This window comes from Oncorhynchus kisutch, linkage group LG19 (genome assembly GCF_002021735.2).
Source record: "Oncorhynchus kisutch isolate 150728-3 linkage group LG19, Okis_V2, whole genome shotgun sequence".
Taxonomy (NCBI): Eukaryota; Metazoa; Chordata; class Actinopteri; order Salmoniformes; family Salmonidae; genus Oncorhynchus; species Oncorhynchus kisutch.
Window position 1 is genome coordinate 46,985,580 of NC_034192.2, and position 18,620 is coordinate 47,004,199.

General features: G+C 41.9%; 1 protein-coding gene across 2 annotated transcripts in view; it reads right to left on the bottom strand.

Moving 5' to 3' along the window:
* Positions 1-446: 446 nt before the first annotated feature.
* enox2 (ecto-NOX disulfide-thiol exchanger 2) overlaps positions 447-18,620 on the bottom strand; it is a 309,060-nt gene continuing 290,886 nt past the window's right edge. For both annotated transcript variants that reach the window (XM_031798030.1, XM_031798031.1), the window contains 6 exons: positions 16,242-16,382; positions 10,986-11,042; positions 10,694-10,750; positions 9,397-9,505; positions 7,686-7,771; positions 447-1,507 (listed from right to left, as the gene is read on the bottom strand). In XM_031798030.1, the coding sequence (XP_031653890.1) occupies positions 1,376-1,507; positions 7,686-7,771; positions 9,397-9,505; positions 10,694-10,750; positions 10,986-11,042; positions 16,242-16,382 (582 nt within the window). In that variant the 3' untranslated portion in view covers positions 447-1,375. The remainder of the gene's footprint in view (positions 1,508-7,685; positions 7,772-9,396; positions 9,506-10,693; positions 10,751-10,985; positions 11,043-16,241; positions 16,383-18,620) is intronic.

Below are 18,620 nucleotides of genomic sequence, written 5' to 3' on the forward strand. Positions count from 1 at the left end.
TGTAAAACAGCCTTATATACACAAACAGTACATGTTCGCATGCTCACCGAGGCACACACACGCCTCTATAATTAGATAAGGACGCTTCATTAAGAAGACCCCCAACAGCGTGTTTCAGCTTTGCCCAGGCACAAGAGCACAGATAATAATGTTATTTTGATGGTTCTAAATAGCCTTAGGTAAGGTTTAATGACAGGCCTTGGGCAGCGCTAAGAGATAAAAAAAAAAAAAAAACAGCATCACAAAGGGTCTCGGGCATCTCTCCAGGCATGGCTGGGCAGGAGCAGTGTGTGTGTGTGTGTGTGTACCTATCAGAGGCTCCTCATGTGGCTGGGGACCATCCTTGACTGGATTAGCAGTTTGCTCCCACTCATGCTACATACAGCATCTACACGCAACCTACCTAAGTGCCAGCGAGCATAACTCTATTCAATACAACTCTATTCTCAATTCTTCAGATTGCTTTGATTTTTTATTTAAAAATATCATCCAAGCATTTACAGAGTAGGAAAACAAATCAATCTATGCAACTGTTATAGGGATACTTCAGGATTTTGGCAATGAGGCCCTTTATCTACATCCCCAGAATCCGATGAACTTGTGGATACCAGTTTTATGTCTCCGAGTCCAGTACGAAGGAAGTTAGCATTGGCTTACAAGACTACCTCTAACTAACTACCTCTAGCTAGCGCAATGACGGGAAGGCTATGGGTATCTGCTAGCATGCTAGCTAGAAGACACCCATAGCCTTCCAGTCATTGCGCTAGCATCACTTAGAAAATGCCTTCAAACTACACACAGAGACATAAAATGGTATCCACAAGTTCATCTGACTCTGGTGAAGTAGAGAAAGGGTTTCGTTGCCAAAACCCAGAAGTATCCCTTCAACAGCCTTTACAGAAAATGAAGAAATATATTCATTTTTACTCATAGAATTGTACAAACAAGGAAAGAAAAGAGTGTGAGAGGCCAGAGGGGTTGGAGGTTGACAGTGTTCAGCAGACCCTGATAACCTCCCTGGGTAGTAGTCCTGGCTGAGTGACAGCAGAGTTAACCAATTAGAGGTTCTGAGAACGGTCCGACCCGCTCATGTGACGGACAGTCTGAGTTCTATGTTGTTACTTCTGTGTCTTCATAATACAGTCAAGAGTTCTATGCCAGTGTTTCTCAACCTTATTTGTGACAGGGACCAGAAAACTGTTTACATTATAACTAGCACTTAAGAACGGACTAAATCAAGATCAGTTAACCATCACAGGGACTGGTGAGCAACAGCTAAGGGACCAGTGCCGGTCCCCATAAAACAATATCCTCATAAGACCGTCAGATCTCTATGCTGTTTCTCCTGTGATATCCGCTGTGTCTCTGTAATGCTCTATGTGGTCTTGATTCCCTCGAAACCACAGAACTTCCAGCGTTTCTCCAGGCTGGCACCCACCCCTGTCAGCTCCTGTCTGAAGGTACAGGGCAGCCGACCCAGTAGAGCCCCCACCTGTCCGGTGTTTATCTGAAACACACACACACACTATAAATACACATTTGATACATACACTGACACACATCAACAGATACGTTTGTATTGTGATTGTAACACACAGATTTGATACACACTCCTACAAACTCAAAGAGCCCCACATCTCAGATGAACTGATCTGAGTGACAAACGCCAACACCAACACTATACTCATCACAAACCCACACCTACATATGCAATCGCATCACGTTAGCATATAGCATCACTTTCAAAAGGTGAGATTACACCAAACAATGACAGCAGGAAGCACTGTATCATTGTATACAGAGAAAAAACATTTGTAAGAACCAGATGGGTAAAACCCTGTCAGTATGTATTAAACACTAGATCATGAAGATGTCAATGGTGTATCATCTTTAACAATGTAGTAGTGAATCATGAACACAGTAGATAAGTAGAGAGTAATGTAGTTAGTGGAGAATCCAGTGATGACTGTTGACAAAGCTCTGTGGACTTGTTGTGTGGTGTTACAGAGAAGCAGCGTGGGAACAAACACACCCTCAGACCTTAATGGAAAACCCAAACGGAGAAAAAAGGAATGAGTCAATGTGTTGATGAGTGCAGAGAGGTTTTAATGAGCTGGTGGTGAGAGTGGTCAAACAATAAATGAGAGGGCCTCCTCATTGAGGTAGCAGTAAGAGTAGTCATGTCTGAGGGCCTCCTCATGGAGGTAACAGTAAGAGTAGTCATGTCTGAGGGCCTCCTCATGGAGGTAGCAGTAAGAGTAGTCATGTCTGAGGGCCTCCTCATGGAGGTAGCAGTAAGAGTAGTCATGTCTGAGGGTCTCCTCATGGAGGTAGCAGTAAGAGTAGTCATGCCTGAGGGCCTCATCATGGAGGTAGCAGTAAGAGTAGCCAGTGTCTCCTGACCCCTCCTGTCTCAGCCTCCAGTATTTATGCTGCAGTAGTTTATGTGTCGGGGGGCTAGGGTCAGTTTGTTATATCTGGAGTACTTCTCCTGTCCTATTCGGTGTCCTGTGTGAATCTAAGTGTGCGTTCTCTAATTCTCCCCTTCTCTCTCTCGGAAGACCTGAGCCCTAGGACCATGCCCCAGGACTACCTGACATGATGACTCCTCTACACCTGAATTGCTTGCTGTTTGGGGTTTTAGGCTGGGTTTCTGTACAGCACTTTGAGATATCAGCTGATGTACGAAGGGCTAAAGAAATCAATTTGATTTGATGTCTGAGGGCCTCCTCATGGAGGTAGCAGTAAGAGTAGTCATGTCTGAGGGCCTCCTCATGGAGGTAGCAGTAAGAGTAGTCATGTCTGAGGGCCTCCTCATGGAGGTAGCAGTAAGAGTGGCCATATAGTATATCTGAAGGCCTCCTTGCGGAGGTGTCAGTGAGTGTAGTGGTCATATGTGAAGGAGAGAAAAGAACAGAATCAATCTGACAGTTGAGAGCAGAGGAGTGCTGAGATCCCAGAAAGGCCCCTGAGGAACCCGACATGTGGAGACAGGTGTTTTAGCGAAGAGTCAGAATAAATAAAACCGCTCTGCTTCGTCAGGGAGAGACAGGAAGGATCCAGATGTAACAGGTCTCAGTGTCCAGGGAAATCACACTGAGACACTTCCACAAGAGCACTGGGAGACAGAGATATCCTATATTCATGTCTATAGTACTGTAGCACTGGGAGATACAGAGATATCCTATATTCATGTCTATAGTACTGTAGCACTGAGAGATACAGAGCTATCCTATATTCATGTCTATAGTACTGTAGCACTGGGAGATACAGAGATATCCTATATTCATGTCTATAGTACTGTAGCACTGAGAGATACAGAGCTATCCTATATTCATGTCTATAGTACTGTAGCACTGAGAGATACAGAGATATCCTATATTCATGTCTATAGTACTGTAGCACTGAGAGATATAGATATCCTATATTCAAATCAAATCAAATTTATTTATATAGCCCTTCGTACATCAGCTGATATCTCAAAGTGCTGTACAGAAACCCAGCTTATAACCCCAAACAGCAAGCAATGCAGGTGTAGAAGCACGGTGGCTAGGAAAAACTCCCTAGAAAGGCCAAAACCTAGGAAGAAACCTAGAGAGGAACCAGGCTATGAGGGGTGGCCAGTCCTCTTCTGGCTGTGCCGGGTAGAGATTATAACATGGCCAAGATGTTCAAATGTTCATAAATGACCAGCATGGTCGAATAATAATAAGGCAGAACAGTTGAAACTGGAGCAGCAGCACGGCCAGGTGGACTGGGGACAGCAAGGAGTCATCATGTCAGGTAGTCCTGGGGCATGGTCCTAGGGCTCAGGTCCTAGTTGAAACTGTAGCACTGAGAGATACAGAGATATCCTATATTCATGTCTATAGTACTGTAGCTAAGGGAGATATAGATATCCTATATTCATGTCTATAGTACTGTAGCACTGAGGATAGAGATATCCTATATTCATGTCTATAGTACTGTAGCACTGAGAGATACAGAGATATCCTATATTCATGTCTATAGTACTATAGCACTGGGAGATACAGAGAGATCCTATATTCATGTCTATAGTACTGTAGCACTGGGAAATATAGATATCCTATAGTCATGTCTATAGTACTGTAGCACTGGGAGATATATATAACCTATATTAATGTCTATAGTACTGTAGCAGTGAGAAATAAAGAGATATCCTATAGTCATGTCTATAGTACTGTAGCACTGGGAGATATAGATAACCTATATTAATGTCTATAGTACTGTAGCACTGGGAGGAGATATAGATATCCTATATTCATGTCTATAGTACTGTAGCACTGGGAGATATAGATATCCTATATTCATGTCTATAGTACTGTAGCACTGGGAGATATAGATATCCTATAGTCACGTCTATAGTACTGTAGCTAAGGGAGATATAGATATCCTATAGTCACGTCTATAGTACTGTAGCTAAGGGAGATATAGATATCCTATAGTCATGTCTATAGTACGGTAGCTAAGGGAGATATAGATATCCTATATTCATGTCTATAGTACTGTAGCTAAGGGAGATATAGATATCCTATAGTCATGTCTATAGTACTGTAGCTAAGGGAGATATAGATATCCTATAGTCACGTCTATAGTACTGTAGCTAAGGGAGATATAGATATCCTATAGTCATGTCTATAGTACGGTAGCTAAGGGAGATATAGATATCCTATATTCATGTCTATAGTACTGTAGCTAAGGGAGATATAGATATCCTATATTCATGTCTATAGTACTGTAGCTAAGGGAGATATAGATATCCTATATTCATGTCTATAGTACTGTAGCTAAGGGAGATATAGATATCCTATATTCATGTCTATAGTACTGTAGCTAAGGGAGATATAGATATCCTATATTCATGTCTATAGTACTGTAGCTAAGGGAGATATAGATATCCTATAGTCATGTCTATAGTACTGTAGCTAAGGGAGATATAGATATCCTATATTCATGTCTATAGTACTGTAGCACTGGGAGATATAGATATCCTATATTCATGTCTATAGTACTGTAGCTAAGGGAGATATAGATATCCTATATTCATGTCTATAGTACTGTAGCTAAGGGAGATATAGATATCCTATAGTCATGTCTATAGTACTGTAGCTAAGGGAGATATAGATATCCTATATTCATGTCTATAGTACTGTAGCTAAGGGAGATATAGATATCCTATATTCATGTCTATAGTACTGTAGCACTGGGAGATATAGATATCCTATAGTCATGTCTATAGTACTGTAGCACTGGGAGATATAGATATCCTATATTCATGTCTATAGTACTGTAGCTAAGGGAGATATAGATATCCTATATTCATGTCTATAGTACTGTAGCACTGGGAGATATAGATATCCTATAGTCATGTCTATAGTACTGTAGCTAAGGGAGATATAGATATCCTATATTCATGTCTATAGTACTGTAGCTAAGGGAGATATAGATATCCTATATTCATGTCTATAGTACTGTAGCACTGGGAGATATAGATATCCTATATTCATGTCTATAGTACTGTAGCTAAGGGAGATATAGATATCCTATAGTCATGTCTATAGTACTGTAGCTAAGGGAGATATAGATATCCTATATTCATGTCTATAGTACTGTAGCACTGGGAGATATAGATATCCTATATTCATGTCTATAGTACTGTAGCTAAGGGAGATATAGATATCCTATAGTCATGTCTATAGTACTGTAGCTAAGGGAGATATAGATATCCTATATTCATGTCTATAGTACTGTAGCTAAGGGAGATATAGATATCCTATAGTCATGTCTATAGTACTGTAGCTAAGGGAGATATAGATATCCTATATTCATGTCTATAGTACTGTAGCTAAGGGAGATATAGATATCCTATATTCATGTCTATAGTACTGTAGCACTGGGAGATATAGATATCCTATATTCATGTCTATAGTACTGTAGCTAAGGGAGATATAGATATCCTATATTCATGTCTATAGTACTGTAGCACTGGGAGATATAGATATCCTATAGTCATGTCTATAGTACTGTAGCACTGGGAGATATAGATATCCTATATTCATGTCTATAGTACTGTAGCTAAGGGAGATATAGATATCCTATATTCATGTCTATAGTACTGTAGCACTGGGAGATATAGATATCCTATATTCATGTCTATAGTACTGTAGCTAAGGGAGATATAGATATCCTATATTCATGTCTATAGTACTGTAGCTAAGGGAGATATAGATATCCTATATTCATGTCTATAGTACTGTAGCTAAGGGAGATATAGATATCCTATATTAATGTCTATAGTACTGTAGCTAAGGGAGATATAGATATCCTATATTCATGTCTATAGTACTGTAGCTAAGGGAGATATAGATATCCTATATTAATGTCTATAGTACTGTAGCACTGGGAGATATAGATATCCTATATTCATGTCTATAGTACTGTAGCTAAGGGAGATACCATTCCAGTGTTTAATTGCTATATTGTAATTACTTCGCCACCATGGCCTATTTATTTTCTTAACTTACCTCATTTGCACTCACTGTATATATACTTTTTTTGTTTTCTTTTGTTCTACTGTATTATTGACTGTATGTTTTGTTCATTCCATGTGTAACTCTGTGTTGTTGTATGTGTCAAATTGCTACGCTTTATCTTGGCCAGGTCGCAGTTGCAAATGAGAACTTGTTCTCAACCAGCCTACCTGGTTAAATAAAGGTGAGAAAAAAAATAGAGAGATGTCCTATATTCATGTATATCTCCCTTAGCTACAGTACTATATACATGAATATAGGATATCTCTCTATTGTAGCTACACCGAGTGGAGAGGGGGACTTTTCATTAACGCCAACTCTAACCCATGCCTCAGCATTATGAGGGCCCTGCCTGCACCAGGGGGATCAAATTAGATGAGCAGGGTCTGGCTGCACGATGGGGCTCTGCTGTCACAAGGGGATGATTCAAATTGCATTAGGGGGAGGCTGCTTGCACCAGGGGGCTCCAACTGCATTGTGGGGCCCTGGCATACATCGGGCCCATATGTCAGTGCAGTAGGGATGCTTAGTCCATGTTTGTGCTGGGTATGTGGTGTCAGGACGGCTCTATTGCTGAACTGGCTGTGTTGTGTGTGTTGTGACAGCCCTGAATTGGTCTGAACCATCAGTGCTTCCCCTTTAACTCCCTATTAAATGGCCAGCATCAGCTGTGCAAAAAATGGTTGTGAAGGTGGAACGAATGAGGAAGTGTGCAACCCTTGTTTCCCGAAACTCCTCTACTCCGTTAGTTTTGTCGTATTTATAAAGTGTGCTTTGTAGCCGTGTCTCAGGATAACCAGGATCCACGCATTTCTTCCTTTGAACTACTCATCTCAGTTGGTCTCCACTGTTTCTCAGAGGAGATCCGTTGATGGATTTGACTGGATTGACTGACTACAACTTTTTCCAACCGGTATTTAATTTGTTTTACACCATGTTGGGTTATGTGTTTGTCCTTTGTATTGGTGTAGACTTGACAGACCAGATGGGACTCATTCCCTCGCAAACAAAAGGGAGAAATCAATATTTTCTCTGGTAGGTACGACCTACCTGGCACCCCTACAAACAATAACCTCAAGTCAAAACCATTACAGAGTGTGTGTGTGTGTGTGTGTGTGTGTGTGCCAGCAGTACCTTGGTGTCCAGCTGCTGTAGGTAAGAGAAGATGTATTCGATGCTGGCTCCAAACGGGTGGACATGGAGGAACGTAGAGATGATCCCTGAGGAAGAACAAACAGAGACATCAATACAGCTGTCAATCAAACTGGATATTAACATGTAGTTTAATTCTCTATAACTACAACCCTACAATCATATGTACAAACACCTAAATTCAGTCAGTGTTGATTTACCCATCTGTCCAAAATGAAAACCAGCGAGAAGCTCACATTCAAGAGACCTCGCGTCAACTCATGCTGTCTGACTGATGAAATGCATCTGGACTCTTCAAGTGTGTGTCTTCTCCAAAGCACTCCCAGCTCTATGGAAGACTCTTGTGTTTGAACAGTCCAGATTAAGATAAGTGTTTAATGAGGACTTTGACACTGCTTTCTACATTAAAGCTTCTCTGATCAGAGCACCATGGGGCTTCACACACACACCACCAGCATGTTTTTCTCTCTCATCAATTTCAACGATAACATCTGTTATCAGATCATCCACTAGTGATAATCCTGAACCTCTGTGTAATAATATATTATAGTACACTGAGGAGCCAGCTCAAAAAACACAGGAAAAAGTCAAATTTATATCCCCATATGAATCAGTCGCATCTTCCTCAGGCATTTTACTGCTTGTTTCTAGCCTTAAGCATGGCAGAGTTATGCGTCGTGACCCCTAGGTTGGAACCCCTACTCTAGAAGGGATAAAGCAGTTGAAGATGCAGACTCTTCATGAATTCACTTAGGAGCCAATGTCCCCTTTTCCCTGTGGTGCTACCTTCAATTAATCTTCAAACAAAATGTCATGTAGAGCGATTCTGGCAGAGAGAACACCCAGAATCCTCACCAGCCGTCGCTGCTGAGAGGTCAGAGTGGGCCGGCATGGAGGGAGGGAGCGGAACGCCCCATTGGCTACACAACTACCTCTGAGCCAATCATATGATCATTCTGGCATGACACCACTGTGGGACAGGACAGGTAACTCCCACTAACAACACAATAGTGTGCATCTTGCCATCTGGCACAGGCCTACCCGTAACTCCACAACTCCTTTCCCTTGTAACTCCACAAGACCTCAATTTCAGAAAAACTTTTTGATCCAGGACCAACCATTCCCTGTGAAAGTACGCTCCACTGAAATGGAGAATGTGCCAGAAGGCTGTGGTGATTAGAAACAGTAGAGGTGCTGAAGGCCTCAGTCAACCAGCCAATTAAAATGTGTGAACCCGCCCAGAGAACTGGGAATAAACTGGGGAGAAAAACCAGGCTTTCCACAAATAACCTGCTAAATGATTGAGGTTGATGAAAGTTGATCTAAAAATAACCTGTTCAATTAGCAAAAAGTGTACCAACAATCAGAACCTCTCTGCCAGAGTGGACAGCGCAAGGGGAATATTCTCCTCTGTACGTACGAAGCCCTGCGTGTTGTACATACAAACATGCAGGGCTTCTCCCTCAGAGTTGACAGGACTTGTGGGAATCTTCTCCTGTACTAATGTTAGGGTAACATAACGTCATACTACTGTTATAAGCCTAGTAACGTTATAGTTATGTTAGGTGAATGTACCCACTAGCTGGGCCTCTCAGAGTGGACTGGACTGGGGGGGTCTACTCCTCTATAGTTAGGTTAGCACAACATTGTTACAATGTTGAAGTAAGGTTATTGTAATTTTAGGTGAACTTACCAACTAGCAAGGCCTCTCTCTCAGAGTAAACCGGACTAGAGGGAATCTTCTCTGGGGGCAGACTCTCCTTCTCCTGACTGCAGGAAACCACTTCTAATGCTGTCGCCTCCTACAGGACAAGAGGAGAAAACACAGACTGGTAGATGATGCCCGCCTGCCCACACACAAGCAATCAGTGCTCAGCAGCCATGATGACGCACCACACAACAACAGACAGATGCAGTGGAAGAAGAGGGGAGTCAAAAGGCAGGGAGATCATTCAGAGAGGAGATGGTAATAGTTCTACCAGAGAGAGGAGGGAGAGAGAGAGATGGGAGTGTTAGCGATGCTAATGATGAAGCTGTTGTTTACTGTGGGCCTCTGACAGGCTGGAGGGAGGGAGGGTCGGGTATGTGTGTGGGCGCTAGGGTTGCCAACTGTCCCGTATTAGCCGGGATGTCCCTTATATTGGGCTAAATTGGTTTGTCCCATACAGGACCTCCCTTGTCCTGTATATTCATCCAATCACAGTATAGTGTCAACGTGCCAATTCCTGCAAAATAATTTATGTTGTTCAGTCGGTTTGGAAGATCAAGGAAATATGGATAAACCTGCAAAAAAGAAAAGACTGTACAGCTACAACAAACAAATACATGGGTTAAGCCCGTCAGTGGTGACTCAATGAAATCTTTCTGTACTTTATGCCGTTGGGAATTCTCAATTGGACATGGAGGGGAGAATGACCTAGCATGCATCCATAGAAATGCACAAGGCCACGCTAGCTAAAGGTGCTACTGTAGCAATATCGGTGCATTCTTCCTGACGGCAAGTTAAGCCTCTTTTCCATTTGAAATGTTTTTTGTTTTGTTTTTGTTTTAAAGGTTCAAATTGTGATTTCTTTGATCATTTATTTTGAGGTTTATTCACATAAGTTTACATAATGATACAGTTTTAGTAAAGCTATAGACTAAATGGAATATAAAAATGTTTTGCCTTTCCATTGGAAAAGAATATACACTGTTCCTTATTTGGTAGTGAGAAAGTTGGCAACCCTAGTGGGCTCTGACCTATCGTTACAGTCGTGGTGGCCCTCCTGACTTGGCTTGTCCTCACTATTCTATTCTGTGTGTGTGTGATGAGACAAGCCCTTGATTTCCTAACCCAGTTGTGTCGGGTTGATTAATCCTGCGACAAATAAAGTCCTCCTGCACTGGATTGGTCTGTAATGATCTGTCATGTCACTGGAAGAGGAGAGAAAGTGAGGAACAGAGAAACAGATACAGGGAGAAGGAGAGGATCACATCTCTTTTCCACTTACACTGACTTGATCAGCACTCTCCTCGCTACCTCTGTCATCTTGCGGTGATGTCTCCAGCTAGAGTCAATTATAAAAATGAGAAAAGCCGTCACTGTCTAACATTCACATTCTTATTTAAACAGACAGGCATGTGGGGCTGCAGGTAGCCTAGCGGTTAAGAGCGTTGGGCCAGTAACCGAAAGGTCGCTGGTTCAAATCTCAGAGCCGACAAGGTGCTCTGTCATGTCACTGGAAGAGAGTGAGGAACTAGGGAATAGAGAGGGATGGAGAGGCTCATCTCTTTTCCACTTACATTGACTTGATCAGCACTCTCCTCGCTCCCTCTGTCATCTCGCGGTGATGTCTCCAGCTAGAGTCAATTATAAAAATGAGAAAAGCCGTCACTGACAATCATGTCACACACCCATGCAAACAGACAGACACACTCACACAAACATACAGACACACTTTCTCCTCTGGCAAGACCACTATATAACCGTGAAGGAGAGGTCAACATCACATATACAAGCCCTGAATAGTTTGAGGGGGTATGTTGTAATGTGCAATCAGATATAGAATCAGATCAGATCAAGCAGAGACATACAGTACATACGAATCTGTGTTCATTCCATGAGTAAACATAATTGGATGTCAAAACGTCCTCTGTTCACGACTGACATTCACACAGTGAGTGGTGTCTCTCCATTTTCTATTAAAATGGTTAAGACACCCTGTTTCAGTGGTCCTAGATTGAAGCCCGACTCAGTGGTCCTAGATTGAAGCCCGACTCAGGTCTAAAATGACAAATTAACAAAGTCAATTAAACAACTAGCCAAGCGGCTACGGGAGGCAGAGAAGAGAAAATGTGTCTCGATTGGAAAAGAAGAAATCAAATATGGACTACGCACCATTAGACTCTCTCATATCAGTATTATCTTTATCCAATTAAATAGCTGATTGAACAGGAATCTCATGCTCTTGTCAACCCTCCCACTGAAATCCTGCTCAGCCAACGTTATCCAATGAGCAACACAAGCATTAACAGTATATAACACCTGCGGGTATATTTTGGCATTAGCGGGCAAGATGTATATTTCACCAGGCACGTTGTTAGGTGGTCAGGGCTTCATGGTGAGCTTTACGAACATGTCACTCGCATTTGTGAATAAAAATAGTCAAGTAAGATCACATTTATAGTAAAATAAATGCTGCAGTTGCTGTTTTGAGTCATAGCTGCTAAATGAATCACCCAAAGTCAAATAATTACGAATCCTGCATAGCCTATTCCATGTCGCGCTGCAACACTGCCTGACTGGGGGCTGTGCGCATGTGAAGAGCTGAGTGAAAGATCCATTTTTAGAAGCACTGCGCACAGGCATAAAAGCTAGTCTAATTTACTTGAAACTAAAGCAAGGTTTTGTCCTTGTGTTTCTTGGCTATTTACATTGTTTTGTTCACAAGTTAGGTTGTTTTTCTATATTTGAGTTTCAACTGCTAGAGAAGAAAAGACAACACTTCTACTAGTCACGACACAATCTTACAGGCACAAACATGAGCGACTCGAGTGTTTCTACCACCGTAACCTTCCGCCCTTAAAGGGGCAGGTGAAAATTTGTCTCATTTATGATATTTTGTTTAAAACAGAAAATGTAATGATTCACTATACCACATTAGTTACTAGTAAAATTTGTTTTAGAAACATTATCTAGTATACTCAGTTTATTTTTTTGTTTATATCGTTTTTTGTTATATTTTGGCTGGTAAAAAATCTGAGTGGCTCAGATTTTTTTAAACTACCTGCCACAATGGATGGTGGACCACAAAGAATATTGAAGCAAAATCTCAAGACATCAGTCAAGAAGTTAAAGCTTGGTCGCAAATGGGTCTTCCAAATGGACAATGACCCCAAGCATTCTTCCAAAGTTGTGGCAAAATGGCTTAAGGACCACAAAGTCAAGGTATTGGAGTGGCCATCACAAAGCCCTGACCTCAATCCCATAGAAAATGTGTGAGCAGAACTGAAAAAGCGTGTGCGAGCAAGGAGGCCTACAAACCTGACTCAGTTACACCAGCTCTGTCAGGAGGAATGGGCCAAAATTTACCCAACTTATTGTGGGAAGCTTGTGGAAGGCTACCCGAAATGTTTGATCCAAGTTAAACAATTTAAAGGCAATGCTACCAAATACTAACTTCTGACCCACTGGGAATGTGATGAAAGAAATAAAAGCTGAAATAAATCATTCTCTACTATTATTCTGACATTTCACATTCTTAAAATAAAGTGGTGATCCTATCTGACATAAGACAGGGGATTTTTACTAGGATTAAATGTCAGGAATTGTGAAAAACTGAGTTTAAATGTATTTGGCTAAGGTACATGTAAATATATGAAAAAGTTTTAGCCTGTGCGATGGCACAGTGCCATAAACATCATGACAGATGGGAAATGTAATATGCTATGTCAGTTTACAGAGGCTGGTTTAGTTTAAAGAAGCTAGCCAGATAAAGAGGTGGTGAGTCTAGTAGATAGTTTGAAGAGTCTAGTTTGATGTAAAGATGATTGAGACGTCCTTCTCTATATACAGTGCATTTGGAAAGTATTCAGACTGGAGATGCACCGATACCGATATTTTCCTTGATAAATAAATAAAATAATTTTGCCGGCCTTTTAAGCATTCTAGTAGTCAGACAGTTGAAACACACACACAGACCATTTTGTTGGCATTTACATGTCCCATTACCAGTAAAACATAATCAAAACTTATTTCTTTCACTTACTTGCTGTGCTGTTACATTGTTAATTTGTTCAGTCTCAACCAGGATTTCATCATACATGATAAGCAGTGAAGTTTCAGCTCTGTCTGTCCATGGCCTCTCTTGCTCGGTGCGCACTGTCACTGTGTTCGTTTCCTTCTTGTCCAGCTGTCTAACATTTCACGTAAACCCTGTTTCTTGTCTACATCCAAGTAGTGGTCTTTGTACCTATTATCGAGCATGGTGGCAACACAGTAGAGGCTCAGAGAGAATGCCACCGAATCGCTTGTTCACAGCCTCTGGTAAAGTAGTTTTTCAAGTTAACCCAATGGTCTGTGTTTGCATTTTGGTTGAGCAGGCATTTCAATGTCATGACAGGGTATCACGTCTGCTGCAGATGCAGTTGAGCTAATTTCTCGAGTGTTGTTCAAATGGCGCTAGGAGTGGTCATGTTTCAAACATGTTCTCAAATGCCATTGAAATGGCAGAAGCAGTATGAGAACCAGCACATTCTTGAGCATGCAATACGGCTTTCCTCAGTACTAAATCCTCGTTGACCCACTGTGCTGTCAGACTCATAATGCTCATGGGGATGACATCGCTGGTCCAAATGTCAGTCGTGAAGCGAATAGCGATGATGCTCATGGATGTATTTCAACAATACTGTGTAACTCCGGTAGGGCAACATCTGAAAAATAGCGCCTACTTGGTAGTGTGTACCAGTGCTTGACCAATCGGCAAAAGCCAACATCATCCACGACAAAGAACGGTTGATTGTCAAGGGCAATGAATTCCATTATCTTGGTGTTAATGGATTTCGCCTTTGAGTTGTCTCGCTGAAATGTTCTTAATCTTTCAAATGACTGCTCGACTTGACTGCTCGATCCACAGAGCAGACATTGTGGGCTAGGTTAGGAATGCTGTGTTGCACGTGTAGCGCTATATTTTTTGGTGGTATCATTAGATCATCTACCTACGTTATACAGGTATGCACATCAGCTTTGACATTGGTTTTTGCACATCGGCGTTAAACTAGACATTGGGCCGATGCCGATGTTGGCATTTTTAGCTAATATCGTCCGATTCCAATATATTGTGCATCCCTAATTCAGACCCTTTGACTTTTTCCACATTTCGTTATGTTACAGCCTTATTCTAAAATTTATTAAATAAAAAATTGTTCTCAAACTTCATACAATATATCATAATGACAAAGCGAAAACAGGTATTCAGAATTTTTTGCAAAACAAATAAAATAGAAATACATAATTATTCAGACCCTGTGCTCTGAGACTGCATCTTGAATCCACTGATCATCCTTGAGATGTTTCTATAACCTGATTAGAGTTCACCTGTGGTAAATTCAATTGACTGGACATGATTTGGAAAGGCACACACCTGTCTATATAAGGTCCCACAGTTGACAGTGCATGTCAGAGCAAAAACCAAGCCATGAGGTCGAAGGAATTGTCCGTAGAGCTCCGAGACAGGATTGTGTCGAGGCACAGATCTGGGGAAGGGTACCAAAAAATGTCTGCAGCATTGAAGGTCCCCAATAACACAGTGGCCTCCCTCATTCTTAAATTTAAGAAGTTTGGAACCACCAAGACTCATCCAAAAGCTTGCCAATCAGGGGAGAAGCGCCTTGGTCAGGGAGGTGAACAGTTCCTCTGTGGAGATGGGAAAACCTTCCAGAAGGACAACCATCTCTGCAGCACTCCACCAATCAGGCCTTTATGGTAGAGTGGCCAGACAGAAGCCCCTCCTCAGTAAAAGGCACATGACAGCCCGCTTGGAGTTTGCGAAAAGGCACCTAAAAACTCTGACCATGAGAAACAAGATTCTCAGATCTAATAAAACCAAGATTGCCTGAATGCCAAGTGTCACGTCTGGAGGAAACTTGGCACTATCCGTAGGGTGAAGCATGGTGGTGGCAGCATCATGCTGTGGGGGTTGTTTTTCAGCTGCAGGAACTGGGAGACTAGTTAGGAACGAGGGAAATATGAAGGTTCACCTTCCAACAGGACAACGACCCTAAGCACACAACCAAGACATCGCAGGAGTGTCTTTGGGGCAAGTCTCTGAATGTCCTTGAGTGGCCCAGTCAGAGCCCAAATTTTAACCCGATCGAACATCTCTGGAGACTTAAAAATAGCTGTGCAGCAACGCTCCCCATCCAACCTGACAGAGCTTGAGAGCATCTGCAGAGAAGGGTGAAACTCCCCAAATACAGGTGTGCCAAGCTTATAGCGTCATACCCAAGAAGACTTGAGGCTGTAATCGCTGCCAAAGGCGCTTCAACAAAGTACAGAGTAAAGGGTCTGAATACTTATGTAAATGTGATATCATGAAAAAAAAATTTACAACTGTTTTTGCTTTGTCATTACGGAGTAATGTGTGTAGATTGGATTAAATTGATCATTAGAATAAGGCTGTAACGTAACAAAATGTGGAAAAAGTAAAAAGGGCTCTGAATACCTTCTGAATGCTCTGTATGGCATACTACTAAAATGACCTGTCTCTCTCTATATAGAACATTCTATAACCTCTCACTCTATGGGATTCTAAATTAACTGTTTGAAATCAATGTCTAGTGGGGACACTTCTTTACCCCTGTGAGTTGATATTGAAGAATGAAACTAAATAAATAGCAATTCAAGTCTACCATATGGTAATTCCATTTCAAACCACAGGCACCTTTGAAATTAGCCAAGCTGTAAAGAGTTCTTTGAACCTTGCACTATGAGTGTGTTAGGGCCTGTAAAGGGCATGTGTTGTGTGTGTTACTGACCTGTGGTGTGTGTGTGTTACTGACCTGTGGTATGCGTGTTTTCTTCAGACTCTCCAGTCCTTCCTTGAGGCTCTGTACCTGGCTCTCCAGCTGCTGTTTGTCCTCCACACTCTTCTCCAACTCTGCCTCCCTCTGTTTCATTTCTTCACACATCTTCAGCAGTTGCTGCAAACACAAAGGACATACAGTGAGCCACATACAGTACGCTAACTAACCTTTAAAGGGACACTTCAAGGATACCATAAAAATGGTATCCATGAGTCCATCTGACTCTGGGGAAGTAGATAAAGGGCCTCATTGTCAAAATATCCCTTTAAGCTTCTGATACAAAGGCGGCAAAGTTAAGTACAGATATTATTTTTCGTCACAGCCAATTGGAAGTTAGTCTTGTCCCATCGCTGCAACTCCCGTACGGACTCGGGAGAGGTGAATGTCAAGAGAAATGTGTCCTCTGAAAAATGACCCCGCCAAGCCGCACTGCTTCTTGACACACTGCTTGCTTAACCTGGAAGCCAGCTGCACCAATGTGCACCAGTGCCGGAGGAAACGCTGTACAGCTGGCAACCGAAGTCAGCGTGTATGCGCCTGGCCCTCCACAAGGAGTCACTAGAGCATGATGGGACAAGGACATCCCGGCCGGTCAAACCCTCCCCTAACCCGGACGACGCTGGGACAATGGGTCTCCCCGTTGCGGCCGGCTGCGATACAGCTTGGGATTGAACTTAGGTCTGTAGTGACGTCTCCACCACTGCGATGCAGTGTCTTAGACCGTTAAGCCACTCAGGAGGCAACTACAGATTTGAACTAGTCTTTAGAGAGAAGACAGATAGCCCCAAATGCTAACTAACACTTAGCTTCTACCACAGACATAGCAAAGTTAGCCACAGATGCTAACTAACCCTTAAGCGTCTGATACAGAGCGGGGCCTAAAATCAACTTTTTGGTCCACCAGCCACTGTGGCAGGGAGATACAAAAACCTATCAGCCACTCAGATTTTTTATAAGCCAAAATATTTTTTTGCTGTCAAAATAAAACAACAGATTAGCATGTTTTTAAAACAAATGTATTACTAGTAAGAGCTAATGTGGTATATTGAATAATTACATTTTGTGAGACCTTTTTTACCAAAATGTTCCCCTGCCCCTTAGAGATGGAATTGGCTATATAGGATTTGTAGTTCTTTGACTTAGTGCAATTAATTTACCAGCGGAAATACTTTGTATACTGCTACTGCAGCATTTATTTGATTATAAATGTGATCATACTGGACTATTTTTATTCACAAATGCTCCACGGTGGAGCCCTGACCACCTGCCAACGTGGTTGGTGAAATAGCCAATGTCAATACCTAAATCTACCGTCATTTGGCAGGTAGCAGATGTTTATTTCAGGGCCTGGAGAGGGACACAGTTAGCTACAGATGATACCTAACCCTTAAGACAGAGAAAGCAGTTAGCTACAGATGATACCTAACCCAAGGCACAGTTAGCTACAGATGATACCTAACCCTTAAGACAGAGAAAGCAGTTAGCTACAGATGATACCTAACCCAAGGCACAGTTAGCTACAGATGATACCTAACCCTTAAGACAGAGAAAGCAGTTAGCTACAGATGATACCTAACCCTTAAGACAGAGAAAGCAGTTAGCTACAGATGATACCTAACCCTTAAGACAGAGAAAGCACAGTTAGCTACAGATGATACCTAACCCTTAAGACAGAGAAAGCAGTTAGCTACAGATGATACCTAACCCAAGGCACAGTTAGCTACAGATGCTAACTAATCCTTAAGACCGAGAAAGCAGTTAGCTACAGATGATACCTAACCCAAGGCACAGTTAGCTACAGATGCTAACTAATCCTTAAGACAGAGAAAGCAGTTAGCTACAGATGATACCTAACCCAAGGCACAGTTAGCTACAGATGCTAACTAATCCTTAAGACAGAGAAGACACAGCTACAGATTCTTGCTTACTACAGGCATATGACTCATGCTGGTTATTAACCCATCAGCTCCATAGAGGAAACCATGTTAGCCAGCGGTGCTAACCCTTATGTTTCAGGATTTGCCATCGAGTAAGGAACTTTTAGCTTATAGCTTCTCTATGTAGGTCAGAGCCATGTAGAAGCTGAAAAGTCCTTTCTCCTTATCCATTTCAGCTTAAAAAACTATATAACAGTCTCAGTTGGGTTTAGGCTGAAATACACAAGTATTACATGACTCAGAAGTGGAAGAAATTCACAGAACCTGGGCAGACTCAAATCACCTGCTGATAAAATGTTATGGTAATTTGCCAGAGCCTGCCTGATATCACAATTTAGCACAGAGCAATAAGAAGTATTAGATTTGTCTCTTCCTCCTCATTTTTATCCATTCATTTAATATTTTCACGCAAAACTTG